Source organism: Peromyscus leucopus, chromosome 11, assembly GCF_004664715.2.
Source record: "Peromyscus leucopus breed LL Stock chromosome 11, UCI_PerLeu_2.1, whole genome shotgun sequence".
NCBI classification, from domain to species: domain Eukaryota; kingdom Metazoa; phylum Chordata; class Mammalia; order Rodentia; family Cricetidae; genus Peromyscus; species Peromyscus leucopus.
Window position 1 is genome coordinate 22228913 of NC_051072.1, and position 17475 is coordinate 22246387.

General features: G+C 41.9%; 1 protein-coding gene across 1 annotated transcript in view; it reads left to right on the forward strand.

Annotated features, from left to right (window-relative positions):
• The first annotated feature begins 1128 nt into the window (after window positions 1-1128).
• Ttc23l (tetratricopeptide repeat domain 23 like) overlaps window positions 1129-17475 on the forward strand; it is a 74639-nt gene continuing 58292 nt past the window's right edge. Inside the window, 3 exon segments of the mRNA XM_028895065.2 lie at window positions 1129-1256; window positions 2263-2334; window positions 6731-6899. Of these exon segments, the coding sequence (XP_028750898.1) occupies window positions 2267-2334; window positions 6731-6899 (237 nt within the window). The 5' untranslated portion in view covers window positions 1129-1256; window positions 2263-2266.

A 17475-nucleotide genomic window follows, 5' to 3' on the forward strand; every position in this document is an offset into this window, starting at 1 on the left:
TATCACTCTGACAATTGTTTCATACTGAAGGTTCTCTTAGGAACCAGAGAATAGGCACAGTGAGATCTTTCTAAATTTTGGGCTCAGGAGCTTGAGGGTACAGATTTAAATTTTGTGTTTACATACCATCTAGCTTTTTTTTTTTTTTTTTTTTTTTGGCTTTTTCAAGACAGGGTTTCTCTGCGTAGCTTTGCGCCTTTCCTGGAACTCACTTGGTAGCCCAGGCTGGCCTCGAACTCACAGAGATCCGCCTGCCTCTGCCTCCCGAGTGCTGGGATTAAAGGCGTGCACCACCACCGCCCGGCTACCATCTAGCTTTTATTCTCTGTGAAAGAAAGCTCATTTAAGTCCCCCAACTTTGAAAGGGCTTCCTTGACATTCTAGTGTCAATGATAAATTTCCACCCCAGATGGGTAAGAATGCAAAACGTACAAAATCTCGGTGATCTTCTTTTTCTACCCAGCCTTTCTTTTTGATACAGGAGGGACTTACCTGTTCAATTGTCAAGGACCCAGTGCATAATAGGGCTCATTCTATCACTTTCAAACATATCCCACATCTTTGTAGTGCTACCATATGCTTTGTGACCTTGTGGGACAAAGCTGCATGATTTAGGGCTATGTGGTGTTTGCTGAATATGTCTTTCTCCCTGGAACGTAACCATTTGACGGCTACTGGGCTATTGCTAAATCTTTACTTCCTGAACTGTTTTCTTCAACAAGCCTGACTCCAACCTTAGGCAGAGAGGTAGCACCGACGATCCAAACACCGCCAGTAGCCACAGGAGCCTGTTCTCCGAGGTCTAGAGACCCAGAACACCAGAGACTGGTGGAGTTCAGGGTACTTCAGGAAAAGGCTGGACTGACTAGCCAAGGATCATAGCTGAAAATGCTCGTAGACGTAGCAGTTTTAAAACTATCAGCCTCCTGAGCCCTGGAGCGCCTTCCTTTCTTCCATGGGATTTATCCTTTTCTCCTTCGTCCTTGAGAAGTAATGTCCCTGTGCGACAGACACCACAGGATTGTTCACAGCAGCAAGGCTTCAGAGTGGCCCTGGAGAGGTAACCTGTGCCCTCGGAGCTGCAGGCCGGAAGTATACCGCGTTGCCATGACTCCTGATGTCATTGCTAAGAGGTGTCCGTCCCCATGACAACGCATTGTCTCCAAGTTCAGAAGCTTAGCTTCCTTGCTTCAGGACAAGACCTGGCTGGCGGGGACACTGACAGGAGGCAGCAGAGATCCTCACTGCTTAGCCAGGTGAGGGAAGCCAGGAAGGCATTTCCGGGTCGGGGGAGCCAAAGGTGCTCACCAGCTTCCAGGGCAGGGCGTCTGAACCCAGGCGGGGAAGATGGGGCCAAGTCCCCGAGAGGGTCCACCTCTAGGAAGCAACAGTAGAAAACCCCGCGGAGAAACAGCAAGAGATTTGTCCCCCCGGGGGAGCCAAGTGCCAAGTCCTAATTCACGGCCCTGTGTAGCTGCATGGGAATGGCGTGTAGGATTGTTTAGAAAGGAGAGTCAGTCCTTCTGCCCATCCCATGTGTGTGTAGTTGAGTGTTCTGGAGCCTGGGTCAAGGAAAGCAAAGGCAATATTCTTCAGGGAGCGATTTGGAGGGTGTCAATGTTCAGTAAAGTGTGTGTGTGTGTGTGTGTGTGTGTGTGTGTGTGTGTGTGTGTGTGCGCGCGCGCGCGCGCACGCATTTAAGGGTTAGGGATAGCCTTGAGAAATGCATTTTACATATTCTTCATCAACCACTCCCCCGACCCTCCTATGAGGTCCGCCTTTGTCAACAGCTAACAACAGCAGCCTAAGTAGGCACTTGAGTTTTAGCCTCTTAACTAGAACTTTCTATTAAATAGTGGCATGGATCCTGGAAAGGGGAGGATTAACCAAAACACTGTAGGCTTTACTGATGAAAACTGATTACTTTTTGGTTTCGCTTTCCCTTAGCGCTGCCAAACAGTATTTGAGTTGAATAGGTCACCATAGTATGGATGAGCCAGTAAATGTAAAAGATGTGTCATGTAGGAAATGTTTTTAAAATAACTTTGAAGGCATGATATAGAGTAGAAATTGGGAAAAAGAAATGAACTCTGATGAGCACCTTCAATTTCGTCTTCTTTGGAGTTTCTGCATGTGGGTCTGCATAAACTATTTGTAGATTTGTATTTAGTAGTTTTAATTTAAAGTTAGTATGATCTAGCAGAGGGAATAAACGTCCAAGCCCTTTCCCCAAAAACTGACCTCACTTGTGATTCTTGGTAGGAAGATGCAAGCCAACCCCATCCGCATTCCAACTGTTAACAATGACACCGACTGGGACTTCTGCTTCCATCTGTAAGTACTGGCAGGACATGGACATGATGCTCACTCACCAGAAAGGGTGGCCTTGCCTCTTTAAGGAGAGCCTGAGCAAAACTTTCCATAGAAGAGAAAGGTCCACAGCTGTGCTGTATGTTAATAACATTATGGAATAACATCCATTTGTGTCTACAACTTCTGAAAGATGGATGACAACTGTATTTTCCTAATTTACGAAAATGTTCAAGTTTATACAAATAAAGCAACATAATAACAACTCTAGTAAATCCAGTGAGATAAACATAACAAAATCAGAGTAAGATTTCATGAAACAAAGAGGCAATGGATAAATAAAGGCATTTAAAAATTTTTACTATTTTAAATTGTTTATGTGGGATATGTGCACGAAAGAGGGGTATGTGCATGTGGGCGCTGATACATGTGGAAGCCAGAAGAGAGGGTATTGGGTACCCTGGTGCTAGAGTTACAGATAGTTGTCAACCACCTGACGTGAGTGCTGGGGACTGAACTTGTGTCTTCTGGAAGAGCAGTAAATGGTCCTAGCAACGGAGACATCTCTCCAGTCCTAATGAGAACTTCTCCATCCTCGTAAGCAATCCTTATTGAGCAGGTTCTGTGTGCCTGTCCTATCACGACTCTGTAGGGATGTGCCGTCTCTACCATCATTACTGCACTGCATAGATGGTGATCACAAGTCAAAGAGAGGTTAGGCAGTTTATCCAAAGTTGCACAGCTAGTTAGTGGTATTTAATCCAGCTTGTCTACTTTTAACCGTTAACCATTTCTCCATATGGTGATCTCTTACTCTTGGCACTATTGGCATTTTGAGTTGGATAACTCTTTGTCAGGGAGATTTAGAAGTATACCTTGCTTTTACCCACTATATGCAAGTAGCACTGCCCCACATCTGTGACAAACAAAATATCTTCAGACATTGCCAAATGGCCCCAGGGGGCAGAATCAGCCTTGGATGAAAACCACTGCTTTATTCCAGTGTGTAGGAAAAACAACAGAGACAACAGCTATCAACCACTCTGGCATTTAAATTTTTCTGATAGCCATAATAAAAAGTAAACAAAAGCCGCGGTGGTGGCACACGCCTTTAATCCCAGCACTCGGGAGGCAGAGCCAGGCTGATCTCTGTGAATTCGACACCAGCCTGGGCTACCAAGTGAGTTCCAGGAAAAAGGCGCAAAGCTACATAGAGAAACCCTGTCTCGAAAAACAAAACAAAACAAAAAGTAAACAAAAGTAGGTATATTTAATTTTAATGCTATTTATTTTAGTATACTTAAAATATTATGTATAACTGCTAAATATTTTATACTAATTGCTAAATATTTTACACTATTTTTTCAAAGTGTGTCATCAAAATTCAGCCTATTATTACATTTTTGGAAATATTTTAATTCTAACTAGTTATATTTCATGTTCATAATAGCCATCTGTGGCTAGTGGTTACCTTATTGAAGATTATATATCATAAAATATAAGGTTAAATGTTATGCAACTATAAAATGGACTTAAAAATTTAGTGTTCTATATTTTTTATTCTGTATTTATCTCTGAGAGAGATGACTCAGCAGTTAAAAGCACACTCTATGCATCCAGAGGACTGAAGTTCAATTCCTAGCAGCCACATGGCAGCTAATAACTGTCTATTAACTCCAGTTCCAGGGGATCCAAACCTTCTTTTGGCCTCCATAGGCACTGCACACACAAGGTGCATAGACACAATACAGGCAAAACTGTGGAATATTAAATATTACTTACACTATGTGAATATATGTCACTGTGATTGGTTTAATAAAGAAGCTGACTGGCCAATAGCTAGAAAGGATAAGGTTAGGGGAGAGCCAAACAGAGAATGCTGGGAAGAAGAAAAGCAGAGTCAGAAGAGTCACCAGTTAGATGGGGAGGGAGCAAAACATGTCAGAGAGGTAAATGCCACGAGCCTTGGAGCAGCATATAGATTAATAGAAATGGGTTAATTTAAGTTGTAAGGGCTAGTTACAAATAAGCCTGAGCTATTGGCTGAGCATTTATAATTAATATTAAGACTCTAAGTGGTTATTCAAGAGTGGCTGCTGGCACAGGAAAACTCTACCTATACAAAACACCCATAAAATAAAAGTAAATAAATCTTTTTAAAATGTAGAGTTCACAATATAGCATACTGGAAATGATCATTCTTTAACTATATTACCAATCAGGGTTTATATTTATTATTTGAACAGATGGAATGAGTCACAAGTCTAGGGAGGCTTCACTTGCCTTGCTGATTCCTTTTATTCTGACTTTCCTGAGAGATCTCACTTGTCATTATGTAGTGTCTTAGTTAGGATTTTATTGCTGTGAAGAGACCCCCATGACCATGGCAACTCTTAAAAAGAAAAACACTTAATTGGGGCTGACTTACAGTTCAGAGGTTTAGTCCATTATTGTCATGGTAGGAAGCATGGTAGCTGGCAGGCAGACATGGTGCTGGAGAAGGAGCTAAGAGCTGTACATCTCGATCTGCAGGCAGGAGAAGGAGACCTCAAAGCCTGCCCTCACAATGACACACTTCCTCCAACAAGGTCACACCTAGATAAGAACCCAGTTTATCACTTGCCTTCCAGTCAAATCCTATCACCAGGCTTTCTCTTGCTCTAACTAAAAGCAAGCTCATCTGTGGGAAGGTCATTCTTCCTTGGTCTGAAGAAATGCTGCTCTATCCACATGACCTGGCACATCTGCTTGTCTCTGGGCATGTTATTTGGAAGACTACTCTGAGTGGGTTTTATATAACTTTTCAAACTTGGTGTTAAAGATAACACAACATTTATCTTCCCATCATACCTTTCTCAATTCCCCATTGAAAAGAACAGCAAATATACATTGCCCAAGTAGTTAGTGTGAAAGGATAGTTTTGTTGTTGTTTTGATAAGATCATTTTGTAGCCCATATTTGCCTTGAACTCATAATTCTTGTGGTTTAGCCTTCTGGCATTATAGGCATAGTCCACTACCACTGCTTAAGAAAGACAAACTTTATTTTTAAAACTTTGCATTGTCTAGAATCCAAAAAAGCATTGTGAATACAAAGATGATTCCTATGGAAGACATTTCTGATTATTTATCATTGCTCTTAAGATGTTGGAATTCTGTTTATTCCAGATCATTTTCATTTTTTTCTGGTGGTATTAGGATATGTTTATCTCTTTTCTCTATGAATACACTTCCAGTTACTTCTTTCACAATTGCTATTAACCTTGAAGCTAGGGATTTATTTATATTGTATGCTAATGTATATATGGTGTGTGGGGCGAGAATTCTCAACTTGGTTCTTTCTTACTGAATTGGTTTCTAACACAACAAAAGAGGCACACACACTTGACCTAGCATGTGGCTTTTCTCTTGCCAAAAGCTGCATTCTCTTTGGTTAAATTACAAATTACGCATGGAAGATTTTGAGATTTATAAAAGAGGACCTGTGAAGTTAGTCTATCCTCAAAATGTTATTCCCTATCTCCTATTTCATTGTATCCATTCCTTTGCCTGGCTTGGATCTAAATTTTAGGGTCTTCAAGATCTTCTAACTCAACACTCTCATTTTGTAGGAAGAAGCCGAGTCATGGGGCCAATAGCAGGAATAATAGCAAGCATTAAAGAAGCATTTGCAAAATGCTGCTCACTGTACACAGGGGTTGATAGGGATGACCTCCTTTAGTCCTAATTGTATTAGGCAGGCATTCACATTAACCTGCCTTTATGGAGAAGTCAGTTAAATACCACTTATTTAGGTTTACGTGGTTCGTAGGCAGAGGAGCTTTGACTCTACTGCAAGGTGACAAGTTTACCAGATGTTTTCTTCGAGCTACTGAATTGCTGCGTAGATGCTAGGTCCTTAGAGTAGTGTGAGTTTACTGTGTATCTTTATTTCAAATTGAACTTAGAAAGTGTGGTGGTTTGAATAGGAATGGCCCCCATAAACTCTTGTGTTTGAGTGCTTGGCCCACTGGAAGTGGCACTATTAGGAGGTTTTGGCCTTGTCGGAGTGGGTGTGGCCTTGTTGGAGGAAGTGTGTCACTTTGGAGGCGGGCTTTGAGGTCTTATAGGCCCAAGCAAGGCCTAGTGTGGCAGCCACTTCTGCTGCCTACAGATCAAGATGTAGAACTCTGAGCTCCTTCTTTAGGACCATATCTACCCACATGCCACCATGACAATAATGGACTAAACCTCTGAAACTCTAAGCCAACCTCTATTAAATGCTTTTCTTTATAAGAGTTGCTGTGGTCATGGTGTCTCTTCACAGCAATAGAAACCCTAACTAAGATGGAAAGCAAGTTCATATCCTCCAGCTGAGGATACTTTAGCCTTCTCTTTTGTCTTTTTTGAGAATCCTGATGCATGCCCTCTTATGCCAACAGGTCACAGCAAAACAGGAACCCAGCACAACACACTGATGACTTGTTTACTATCTGTCAGTATAGAGAGACTGAAGAAGACACTACAGTCCAGAAAAAAGGGATGGCTCTTCCAAAACAGCAATTAGCTGAGTCCCAGGAGAAAGTCGGTCAGCTCGTTAAGGAAAAAATGGTAAAGCAAACAAAATATTTACTGGGTTTGGGTTGCCATTTAAAAGTGTGTACACAATATGATATAGCCTGCCTTGACTGCAGAATGAAGCATGTGAGGAATCCATTGTGTGTTGTAACTTGAAGAAAATATAGCAGAGCATAGTTGAGGAGCCAGTCTACCCTCCAGTTCTCTGTCCATTTTGGTGTCTGTTCCTCACAAGAGGGCTCATGCTTTTAACTTTTAACCAAGCTTGTAACTAAAAAATTCAGTGTTTGCCACATTCAGTTGCTTTTTGGTTAGCCTGACCTTTAAAAGTCTCTTATCCCTTATATCAAAATTTCAAAGTGATTCTTGGGTAAGAAGAGGCTCAGGATGGTAAGGCAGGAGGTCAGGAACGTAGTAGTCAAGCAGACAGGTGATATAGGAAGGATGTCATGACCACAGTAGACGCAGCCATAAACCAAAGTACAGAAAGCAGTGGAGGTGAGCATCCATGAAGGTACATGCATTTCTAAAGCTGAGTCAAGGACTTGGGAATTCTGATTTCTGAACAGGTGTATAAACAAAAGAGTTCAAAATCTAGGATCTTGAGACAGCAACACATTGACTTTCCTTATTAGGACACAGCCACCAGCCTGCTCCCAGATTCTGATTTATCAACAGAGAGGTTCATACACTGACTCTGGCCATTCACCGTCAAAAGATGATTCTAAAGTACATGTGAGGAAAGCGGGAAGAGGGCTCAGGGAAGGCTGAGAAGGACCTTTGTGGCAACCAGTGTTGATATCTCTCTAATGGATGTCTGCAAATCTTCCTTTGCAAGCTGTCCAGAGAACTTCAGGACACAACTGTCACAACCTGGATCTTCTTCAGTTCACACATGCATTCTGGAAATATCATTCTATAGGCAAAAAGGTCCCATCTTCCACACCGTGAAAGTGTACTTCTTTGCTTTATATTGCTTCAATAAGCACCATGACCAAGAGCAACTTGGAGAGGAAAGGGCTTATTTGCCTTACATTTGCAGACTACAGTCCATCACTGAGGGAAGTCAACTCATGCAGGGGCACAGGCAGGAACCAGGGAGAAAAGATGCTTTCTTGCCTGCTCTTTCTGGCTCGTGCTCAGCTCGCTTTCTTATAAAGCCCAGACCCTCCTACCTATGACTATTCTGCCCACAGAAAAGGGTCAGAGCCCTCCTGCACCAATCAGCAGTCAAGAAAATGTTCCGTAGACATGCACAAGGGGCCAGCCTCATCTGAGCAGTTCCTCACTTGACTCAGGTGACTCTAGGCTTGTGTCAAGTTGACAATAGACTAACCAGCATAGCAAGTAGAGGTTTTAAGGTTTGAAACTGTGTCCAGTTCAGATAGTGGCGATATTTATATCTTGGGAGTTAAAAGTCACTCTGCCATGAAGGACAGGATACTACTGTAAACAACATCGGTGGAATGGCTTAAGCCCATTCTAGTTGTCTCTTCTTCCCTAAGACAAGGAGTGTGGGAGGGGTACATACTGTTAAGGACCAGCCAGCCCGACTCAGAGCTCAGAGTCTGGACTCCCCCTTCTGACAGTTTTCCGGCACTTTGTTATATACACAGAACTTAATGTTTGCTATGGTTAGCCTATGATGAACTCTCCAAAATGCTGACTGGATATTTTTAAAGCATTGGGAAATGCGGGGCTTGCATCATAAGAAGGAGGTGAAGTACCTAGCTAAGGTAGGAAATGCAGGAGTTGGGAGGAGGTGGACTGTGGACCCATATGAAGCATTACTGTATTTTAAGTGGGATATAATTAGATGACTTAACAAATTTGCACCATGTGAACATGAACTAATTCTCTTCTTTCAATAACTCTTTGAGATTGGTGGTACAGGCTTCCAAATTTCAGGAAGGGAAGCTGGGGTTTGGGTGACTTCCCCCAAACAACAACGTAGCCAGCAAACATCACAGCAGGGCTGGAACTTCAGCTTTTGAGTCTTTAAAGTGCTCTTTTCACTTGACCTGGAAATTGACATCTGGAGTTAATGACCACTGTCACCACTGGATGACTATGTAAAGTCACTGGAATTCATGACAGCACAAATGTGTAGTTTGTGATTTATTTATTTATTTTGGTTTTTCGAGACAAGGTTTCTTTGTGTTGCTTTGCGCCTTTCCTGGAACTCACTTTGGAGACCAGGCTGGCCTCGAACTCACAGAGATCCTCCTGCCTCTGCCTCCCGAGTGCTGGGATTAAAGGCCTGCGCCACCACCGCCCAGCATTAGTTTGTGATTTTTTTTTTTTGTGATATATATTTTTTATTTTACAATATCATTCAGTTCTACATATCAGCCATGGGTTCCCCTATTCTCCCCCCTCCCACGCCCTCCCCTTACCCCCAGCCCACCCTCCATTCCCACCTCCTCCAGGACAAGTCCTCCCCTGAGGACTGTGATCAACTTGGTAGACTCAGTCCAGGGAGGTCCAGTCCCTTCCTCCCAGACTAAGCCAAGTGTCCCTGCATAAGCTCCAGGTTTCAGACAGCCAACTCAGGCAATGAGCACAGGACTTGGTCCCACTGCCTAGATGCCTCCCAAACTGATCAAGCCAATCAACTGTCTCACCTATTCAGAGGGCCTGATCCAGCTGGGAGCCCCTCAGCCTTTGGTTCATAGTTCATATGTTTCCATTCATTTGGCTATTTTTTTTTAATAATTGAGTAAAACTGAAATTTATTATATGCCACAGTCGTCCTAGGGACCTCCATGCTATATATATAGCCTCTATGGTTCTATGGGTTGTGGTCTGATTGTTCTTTATTTTATATCTAGAATCCACCAATGAGTGAGTACATATCATAACTGTCTTTCTGGGTTTGGGTTACCTCACTCAGGATGGTTTTTTCTAGTTCCATCCATTTGCCTGCAAATTTCATGCTTTCATTGTTTTTCTCTGCTGAGTAGTACTCCATTGTGTATATGTACCACATTTTTTTCATCCATTCTTCCGTTGATGGGCATCTAGGTTGTTTCCAGGTTCTGGCTATTACAAATAGTGCTGCTATGAACATAGCTGAGCATGTATCTTTATGGTATAAATCAGCATTCCTTGGGTAGATGCCCAAGAGTGGGATGGCTGGGTCTTGAGGTAGTTCGATTCCTAATTTTCTGAGAAACCGCCATACTGATTTCCACAGTGGTTGTACAAGTTTACATTCCCACCAACAGTGGAGGAGTGTTCCCTTGCTCCACATCCTCTCCAACATTGGTTGTCATTGGTGTTTTTGATCGTAGCCATTCTGACAGGTGTAAGGTGGTATCTCAGAGTCGTTTTGATTTGCATTTCTCTGATGATTAAGGATGTTGAGCATTTCTTTAAATGTCTTTCAGCCATTTGTAGTTCTTGTTTTGTGAATTCTCTGTTTAGCTCTTTAGTCCATTTTTTAATTGGACTGTTCAGTGCTTTGATGTCTAGTTTCTTGAGTTCTTTATATATTGTGGAGATCAATCCTCTGTCAGATGTGGGGTTGGTGAAGATCTTTTCCCAATCTGTTGGCTCTCTTTTTGTCTTACTGACTGTGTCTTTTGCCCTGCAAAAGCTTCTCAGTTTCGAGAGGTCCCATTTATTAATGGTTGTGCTCAGGGTCTGTGCTGTCGGTGTTTTATTTAGGAAATGGTCTCCGGTGCCAATGCGTTCAAGAGTGCTTCCTACTTTCTTTTCTATTAAGTTTAGTGTAACTGGATTTATGTTTAGGTCTTTGATCCACTTGGACTTGAGTTTTGTGCATGGTGACAGATATGGATCTATTTGTAATCTTTTACATATTGACATCCAGTTATGCCAGCACCATTTGTTGAAGATACTTTTTTTGTTCCATTGTATAGTTTTGGCTCCTTTGTCAAAAACCAGGTGTTCATATGTGCATGAATTAATGTCAGGGTCTTCAATTCGATTCCATTGGTCCGTATGTCGGTTTTTTATACCAGTACCAAGCTGTTTTTATTACTATAGCTCTATAGTAGAGTTTGAGGTCCAGGATGGTGATGCCTCCAAGGGTTGCTTTATCGTATAGGATTCTTTTAGCTATCCTGGGTCTTTTGTTTTTCCATATAAAGTTGAGTATTTTTCTTTCCAAGTCTGTGAAGAATTGTGTTGGGATTTTGATGGGGATTGCATTGAATCTGTAGATTACTTTTGGTAAAATTGCCATTTTTACTATGTTAATCCTACCTATCCATGAGCATGGGAGATCCTTCCATTTTCTGATATCTTCTTCAATTTCTTTCTTTAGAGATTTAAAGTTCTTATCAAAAAGGTCTTTCACTTGTTTAGTTAGTGTTATCCCAAGGTTTTTTATATTATTTGTGGCTATTGTAAAGGGTGATGTTTCTCTGACTTCTTTCTCAGCCCTTTTATCATTTGTTTATAGGAGGGCTACTGATTTTTTTGAGTTAATCTTGTATCCTGCCACTTTACTGAAGGAGTTTATCAGCTGTAGAAGTTCCCTGGTAGAGTTTTTGGGGTCACTTATGTATACTATCATATCGTCTGCAAATAGTGAAAGTTTGACTTCTTCCTTGCCAATTTGTATCCCTTTGATCTCCTTTGTTGTCTTATTGCTCTAGCTAGAACTTCTAGTACTATATTGAATAAATATGGGGAGAGTGGACAGCCTTGTCTTGTTCCTGAATTTAGTGGTATCGCTTTGAGTTTCTCTCCATTTAATTTGATGTTTGCTGTTGGCTTGCTATAAATTGCTTTTATTATGTTTAGAAATGTTCCTTGTATTCCTAATCTTTCTAAGACCTTTATCATGAAGGGGTGCTGGATTTTGTCAAAGGCTTTTTCAGCATCTAAGGAGATGATCATGTGGTTTTTTTCTTTCAGTTTGTTTATATGGTGTATTACATTGACTGATTTCCGTATGTTGAACCATCCTTGCATCCCTGGGATGAATCCTACTTGATCATGATGGATGATTGTTTTGATGTATTCTTGGATTCGGTTTGCCAGTATTTTGTTGAGTATTTTTGCATCAATGTTCATGAGGGAGATTGGTCTGTAGTTCTCTTTCTTTGTTGCATCTTTGTGTGGTTTGGGTATCAGGGTAATTGTAGCCTCATAAAAAGAGTTTGGTAGTGTTCCTTCTGTTTCTATTGTGTGGAACACTTTGAAGAGGATTGGTATTAGTTCTTCTTTGAAAGTCTGGTAGAATTCTGCACTGAAACCATCTGGTCCTGGGCTTTTTTTGGTTGGGAGACTTTTGATGACTGTTTCTATTTCTTTAGGGGTTATTGGTCTATTTAAATGGTTTATCTGGTCTTGATTTAATTTTGGTATGTGGTATTTATCCAGAAAGTTGTCCATTTCTTCCTGGTTTTCCATTTTTGTGGAGTACAGGTGTTTGAAGTATGATCTGATGATTCTCTGGATTTCCTCATTGTCTGTTGTTATGTCTCCCTTTTCATTTCTGATTTTGTGAATTTGGGTGCTCTCTCTTTGCCTTTTGGTTAATTTGGCTAGTGGTTTGTCTATCTTGTTGATTTTTTCAAAGAACCAACTCTTTGTTTCATTGATTTTTTGTATTGTTCTCTTGTTTTCTATTTCGTTGATTTCAGCCCTCAATTTGATTATTTCCTGGAGTCTATTTCTCCTGGGTGAGTTTGTTTCTTTTTGTTCTAGAGCTTTCAGTTGTGCTGTTAATTCATTGGTATGGGATTGCTCCATCTTCTTTATGTGTGCATTTAGAGCTATGAATTTTCCTCTTAGCACTGCTTTCATAGTGTCCCATAAGTTTGGGTATTTTGTACTTTCATTTTCATTGAATTCTAGGAACTCTTTAATTTCTGTTTTTATTTCTTCCTTGACCCATTGATGTTTCAGGTGGGCATTATTCAGTTTCCATGAGTTTTTGGGTTTTCTATAATTTTTGTTGTTATTGAGTTCTAACTTTAAGGCATGGTGGTCTGATAATATACAGGAGGTTATTCCAATTTTTTTGTATCTGTTGAGATTTGTTTTGTGTCCAAGCATGTGGTCAATTTTTGAGAAGGTTCCATGGGTGCTGAGAAGAAGGTATATTCTTTTGTGTTAGGATGGAATATTCTGTAGATATCTATTAGGTCCATTTGAGTCATAACATCTGTTAGGTCTTTATTTCTTTGTTAAGTTTCAGTCTGGTAGATCTATCTTTTGTTGAGAGTGGTGTGTTAAAATCTCCCACTACTAATGTGTGGGGTTTGATGAGTGTTTTAAACTTTAGTAGTGTTTCTTTTATGAATGTGGGTGCTTTTGTATTTGGAGCATAAATGTTTAGAATCGAGACTTCATCTTGGTGGATTTTTCCCGTGATGAATATGTAATGTCCATCCTGGTCTCTTTTGATTGATTTTAGTTTGAAGTCTATTTTATTAGATATTAGGATAGCCACACCAGCTTGTTTCTTAGGTCCATTTGCTTGGAAAACCTTTTCCCAGCCCTTTACTCGGAGGTAGTGTCTGTCTTTGGAGTTAAGGTGTGTTTCTTGTATGCAGCATATGGATGGGTCCTGTTTTCTTATCCATTCTGTTAGCCTGTGTCTTTTTATAGGTGAGTTGAGACCATTGATATTGATGGATATTAATGACCAGTGATTGTTAATTCCTGTTATTTTTTTGGTTGTGTTGTGTTGTCCTTCTGTGGTGTATGTTGGTGTAGGATTATCTATTGCTTGATTTTTCATGGATGTGTTTAACTTCTTTGGGTTGAATTTTCCCTTCTAATGCTTTCTGTAGGGCTGGGTTTGTGGACAGGTATTGATTAAATCTGGTTTTATCCTGGAATATTTTGTTTACTCCGCCTATGGTGATTGAGAGTTTTGCTGGGTATAATAGTCTGGGTTGGCATCCGTGGTCTCTTAGTGTCTGCATGAGGTTTGTCCATGATCTTCTAGCTTTCATGGTCTCTATTGAGTAGTCTGGTGTTATTCTGATGGGTTTGCCTTTATATGTTACTTGGTCCTTTTCCTTTGCGGCTCTTAATATTTTTTCTTTATTCTGTGTGTTTAGTGTTTTGATTATTATGTGGCGAGGGGACTTTTTTTTTGGATCCAGCCTATTCAGTGTTCTGTAAGCTTCTTGTATCTTCATAGGTATTTCTTTCTTTAGGTTAGGAAAGTTTTCTTCTATGATTTTGTTGAATATATTTTCTGTGCCTTTGAGTTGGTATTCTTCTCCTTCTTCTATCCCTATTATTCTTAGGTTTGGTCTTTTCATGGTGTCCCAAATTTCCTGGACATTTTGTGTTAGGACTTTTTTGTCTTTATTGTTTTCTTTGACTGACGAATCTATTTTCTCTATCGTGTCTTCAGCGTCAGAGATTCTCTGTTCCATCTCTTGCAATCGGTTGGTTATGCTTGTTTCTGTAGTTCCTGTTCGTTTAGTCAGGATTTCTATTTCCAGCATTCCCTCAGCATGTGTTTTCTTTATTGTCTCAAATTCATTTTTCAGATCTTGGAATGTTTCTTTCATCTGTTTAATTGCTTTTTCTTGGCTTGATTTGATTTCTTCCCATTTTTTGTTCGTTTTTTCTTCCATTTCTTTAAGGGAGTTTTTTATTTCCTCTTTAATGGAGTTTGTCATTTCCTCTTTAAGGGAAGTTTTTATTTCCTCTTTAAGGGAGTTTTTTATTTCCTCCTTAAGGAAAGTTTTTATTTCCTCTTTAAGGTGGTTTTTCATTTCCTCTTTAAGGAAAGTTTTTATTTCCTCATTGAGGGAATGTTTTATTTCTTCTTTAAGGGCCTCTATCATCTTCTTAAAGTCATTTTTAGGGTTGATTTCTTCTGTTTCTTCTGTCATAGTATGTTTAAGTCTTGCAGGTGTAGAATCACTAGGTTCTGATGTTGCCATGTAGGTCTTTATGTTGTTGCCTGTATTTTTGCACTGGCGTCTACTCATCTCTTCCTCTGTGCGGTGCAGGTGGTGTCTGTGTCTGAGAGTGCCTCTCTTGTTCTAATTTTTAGTCTTGGTTTAGTAGTGGTTCTTGGTTAAATTGGTGCTATTGGGCTATTTCTTCAGGGGCAACTAATTTCGATTGGTGAATTATATACTTATGATTCTGGTGATCTGGTTTGGTGTCTGGGTAGCGCCTTCTTCTGTGTTCCCAGGTCATGTTTTGTTCATTTGTCAACTCCTCAGCTGATCTTGTTTCTTCAGACTTTAAACTGTAGGCATCTGAATCCTCTCCCAGATGGGTTTTAGCTGAGCAGGGTAGTCTCACCAACACCTCCAAGTTGTTGGGTTTCACAGGATCAGCAGCTGGGCCCTGGGTTGTCCTCAGAAGAAGTGTTCAGATTCGTTCTGGTTCTGACCCACAGAGATAGCTTCTTCCCCAGATGTTGGGGTTAGGGGCGTCCCTGTTCCAAGCTGTGTCTGCTTGTCTCCGTCCCTGGGCCTGTCTACCTCTGCGGTCCGCCGCCGGGCCTATATGTCCCTGTCAGCTGCCGCTGGGTATGTCTGCCTCTGTGGGCCGCCGCTGGGCCTGAATGTCTCTGCTGGCTGCCGCCGGGCCTGAATAGCCCTGTCGGCTGCCGCCACTGGGCACGTCTACCTCAGCGGGCTGCTGCTGGTCCCATCTACCTCTGCGGGCTGCCGCCACAGGCCTACCTGCGTCTGCTTGTCTCTGCCGCCGGGCCCGTCTACCTCTGTGGGCCGCCGCTGGGCCTGAATGTCCCTGTCAGCCGCTGCTGCCGGGCCCGTTTACCTCAGCGGGCCGCCGCTGGGCCCATCTACCTCTGTGGGCCGCTGCTGGGCCTGAATGTCTCTGCCGGCTGCCGCCGGGTCTGAATATCCCTGTCGGCTGCCGCCGCTGGGCCCGTCACCGCCACAGGCCTACCTGCGTCTGCTTGTCTCCGCCGCCGGGTCTGTCTACCTATGTGGGCCGCTGCTGGGTCTGAATGTCTCTGCCGGCTGCCGCTGGGCCTGAATAGCCCTGTCGGCTGCTGCCGCTGGGCCCGTCTACCTCCACGGGCCGCTGCCACAGGCCTACCTGCGTCTGCTTGTCTCCGCCGCCGGGCCTGTCTGTGAGATCTTATTTTAAATAAATTTCTAGTTTGTGATTTTTCTAGAGCTCTCTGGAAAGCTCATCCCGTTACTCTATCTTTATCCTTATCACAAGAGATGGTCCATTCCTTGGATGCTACAAATATACCTCCTCTGTGCACAGTCCTCTAACAGTGAACGAGAGGGATAACCCCTCCCTTCTGGTTTCTTTTGAGACAGATTCCCACTCTATAGCTCTGGCTGTCCTGGCACTCACTCTGTAATCCAGGCTGGCCCCTAACTCACAGAGATCCACCTACCTCAGCCTCCTGAGTGCCAAGATTAAAGGTGTGAGTCATCACATCCAGCAGGAATAAACTTCTTAAGGAAGTTATAGTCTATTTGGGAAGGCAGATAGTAAACAAACCAACAGCAGTATCAGACCGGAGCACCATGAGTCCAAAATAAACCAGGCAAGGAATCGTGAGTTGCTGTGTCAGAAAGGTAGCCAAGAACAGCCTCCCAGGTGAACAAAAGGAAAGTGAGTGAGAGTTCTCAAAAGAGCATCTCAGGCAGGGGAGCCCACAGTGGACACCCACCGGCCCGATTCAGGGTCAGCTGGGACAGTATGCTTGTAGCAGTGAGACAAAGATGAGAACAGAGAGGGTTAGAAAACGGAGGAGGTGATCAGCGTAGGGTCACACTGAGCGGAGCTGTGCAGGCTATAGTGAAGACGTTGGATTTCATTAAAAATAAAAAGGATGACTGATATATACAGGCCAGTAAGCTAAGCTAATTATACTTTTAAAAGATTGTTGCCACATGAAATGTTTAAAAGCATTTAAGCTTATAATAACTATAATAAACTACTTGCTCGCCATTGGACGATGCTCATGAATGAACTTGTTATTCTGAAAGTGGGTAGGGCAAAGAGAAAGAATGATCGTGTATCCTGCCCTGTCATTACAAACTGTACCAGTACAGCGGGTAGTCAAAAAAGTCGGTGGCAGAACTTTCTGACTTTGATGTATTATTCTTGGTGATTGTGTATATGTGTACACATGCATGCATCACAGTGCATATAGTGATCAGAGGACAACTTTGTAGAATCAGTTCTCTTTCCACCTTTACATGGGATCCAGGGATTGAACCTTAGATCACCAGGCTTGCAATTTTAAAAGGCAGCAAGTGCCTTAATCTACTCAGCCACCTACCTCACCAGCCCTGAGGAATTTCATTTCAGGGAAGTATTCCAGCTAACATATGAGGGAGCTGTGATGGAGAATGTGTGCTAGCCTCAGGAAACAAGACAAGCAAATAGTAACTTCTGATAGAAGAGCACACTTATAAAGTAGTTGTACTTCAAAGTTTTTGTTTGTTTGTTTGTTTGGGTTTTTTGTTTGTTTGTTTCCTTTTGTCAGAGATAACCTGGTCATGGTGGCATTCAACACTCAAGAGGCAGAGGCAGGAGGATCGTAAGTTTAAGGCCAGACTAGCTGCTACATAGTAAGACTCTGTCTCAAAACACAAAACAACAATAAAAGTCCTCAAAAACTTCAAACTATTGGGTTTATGACACTATTTGATATTAA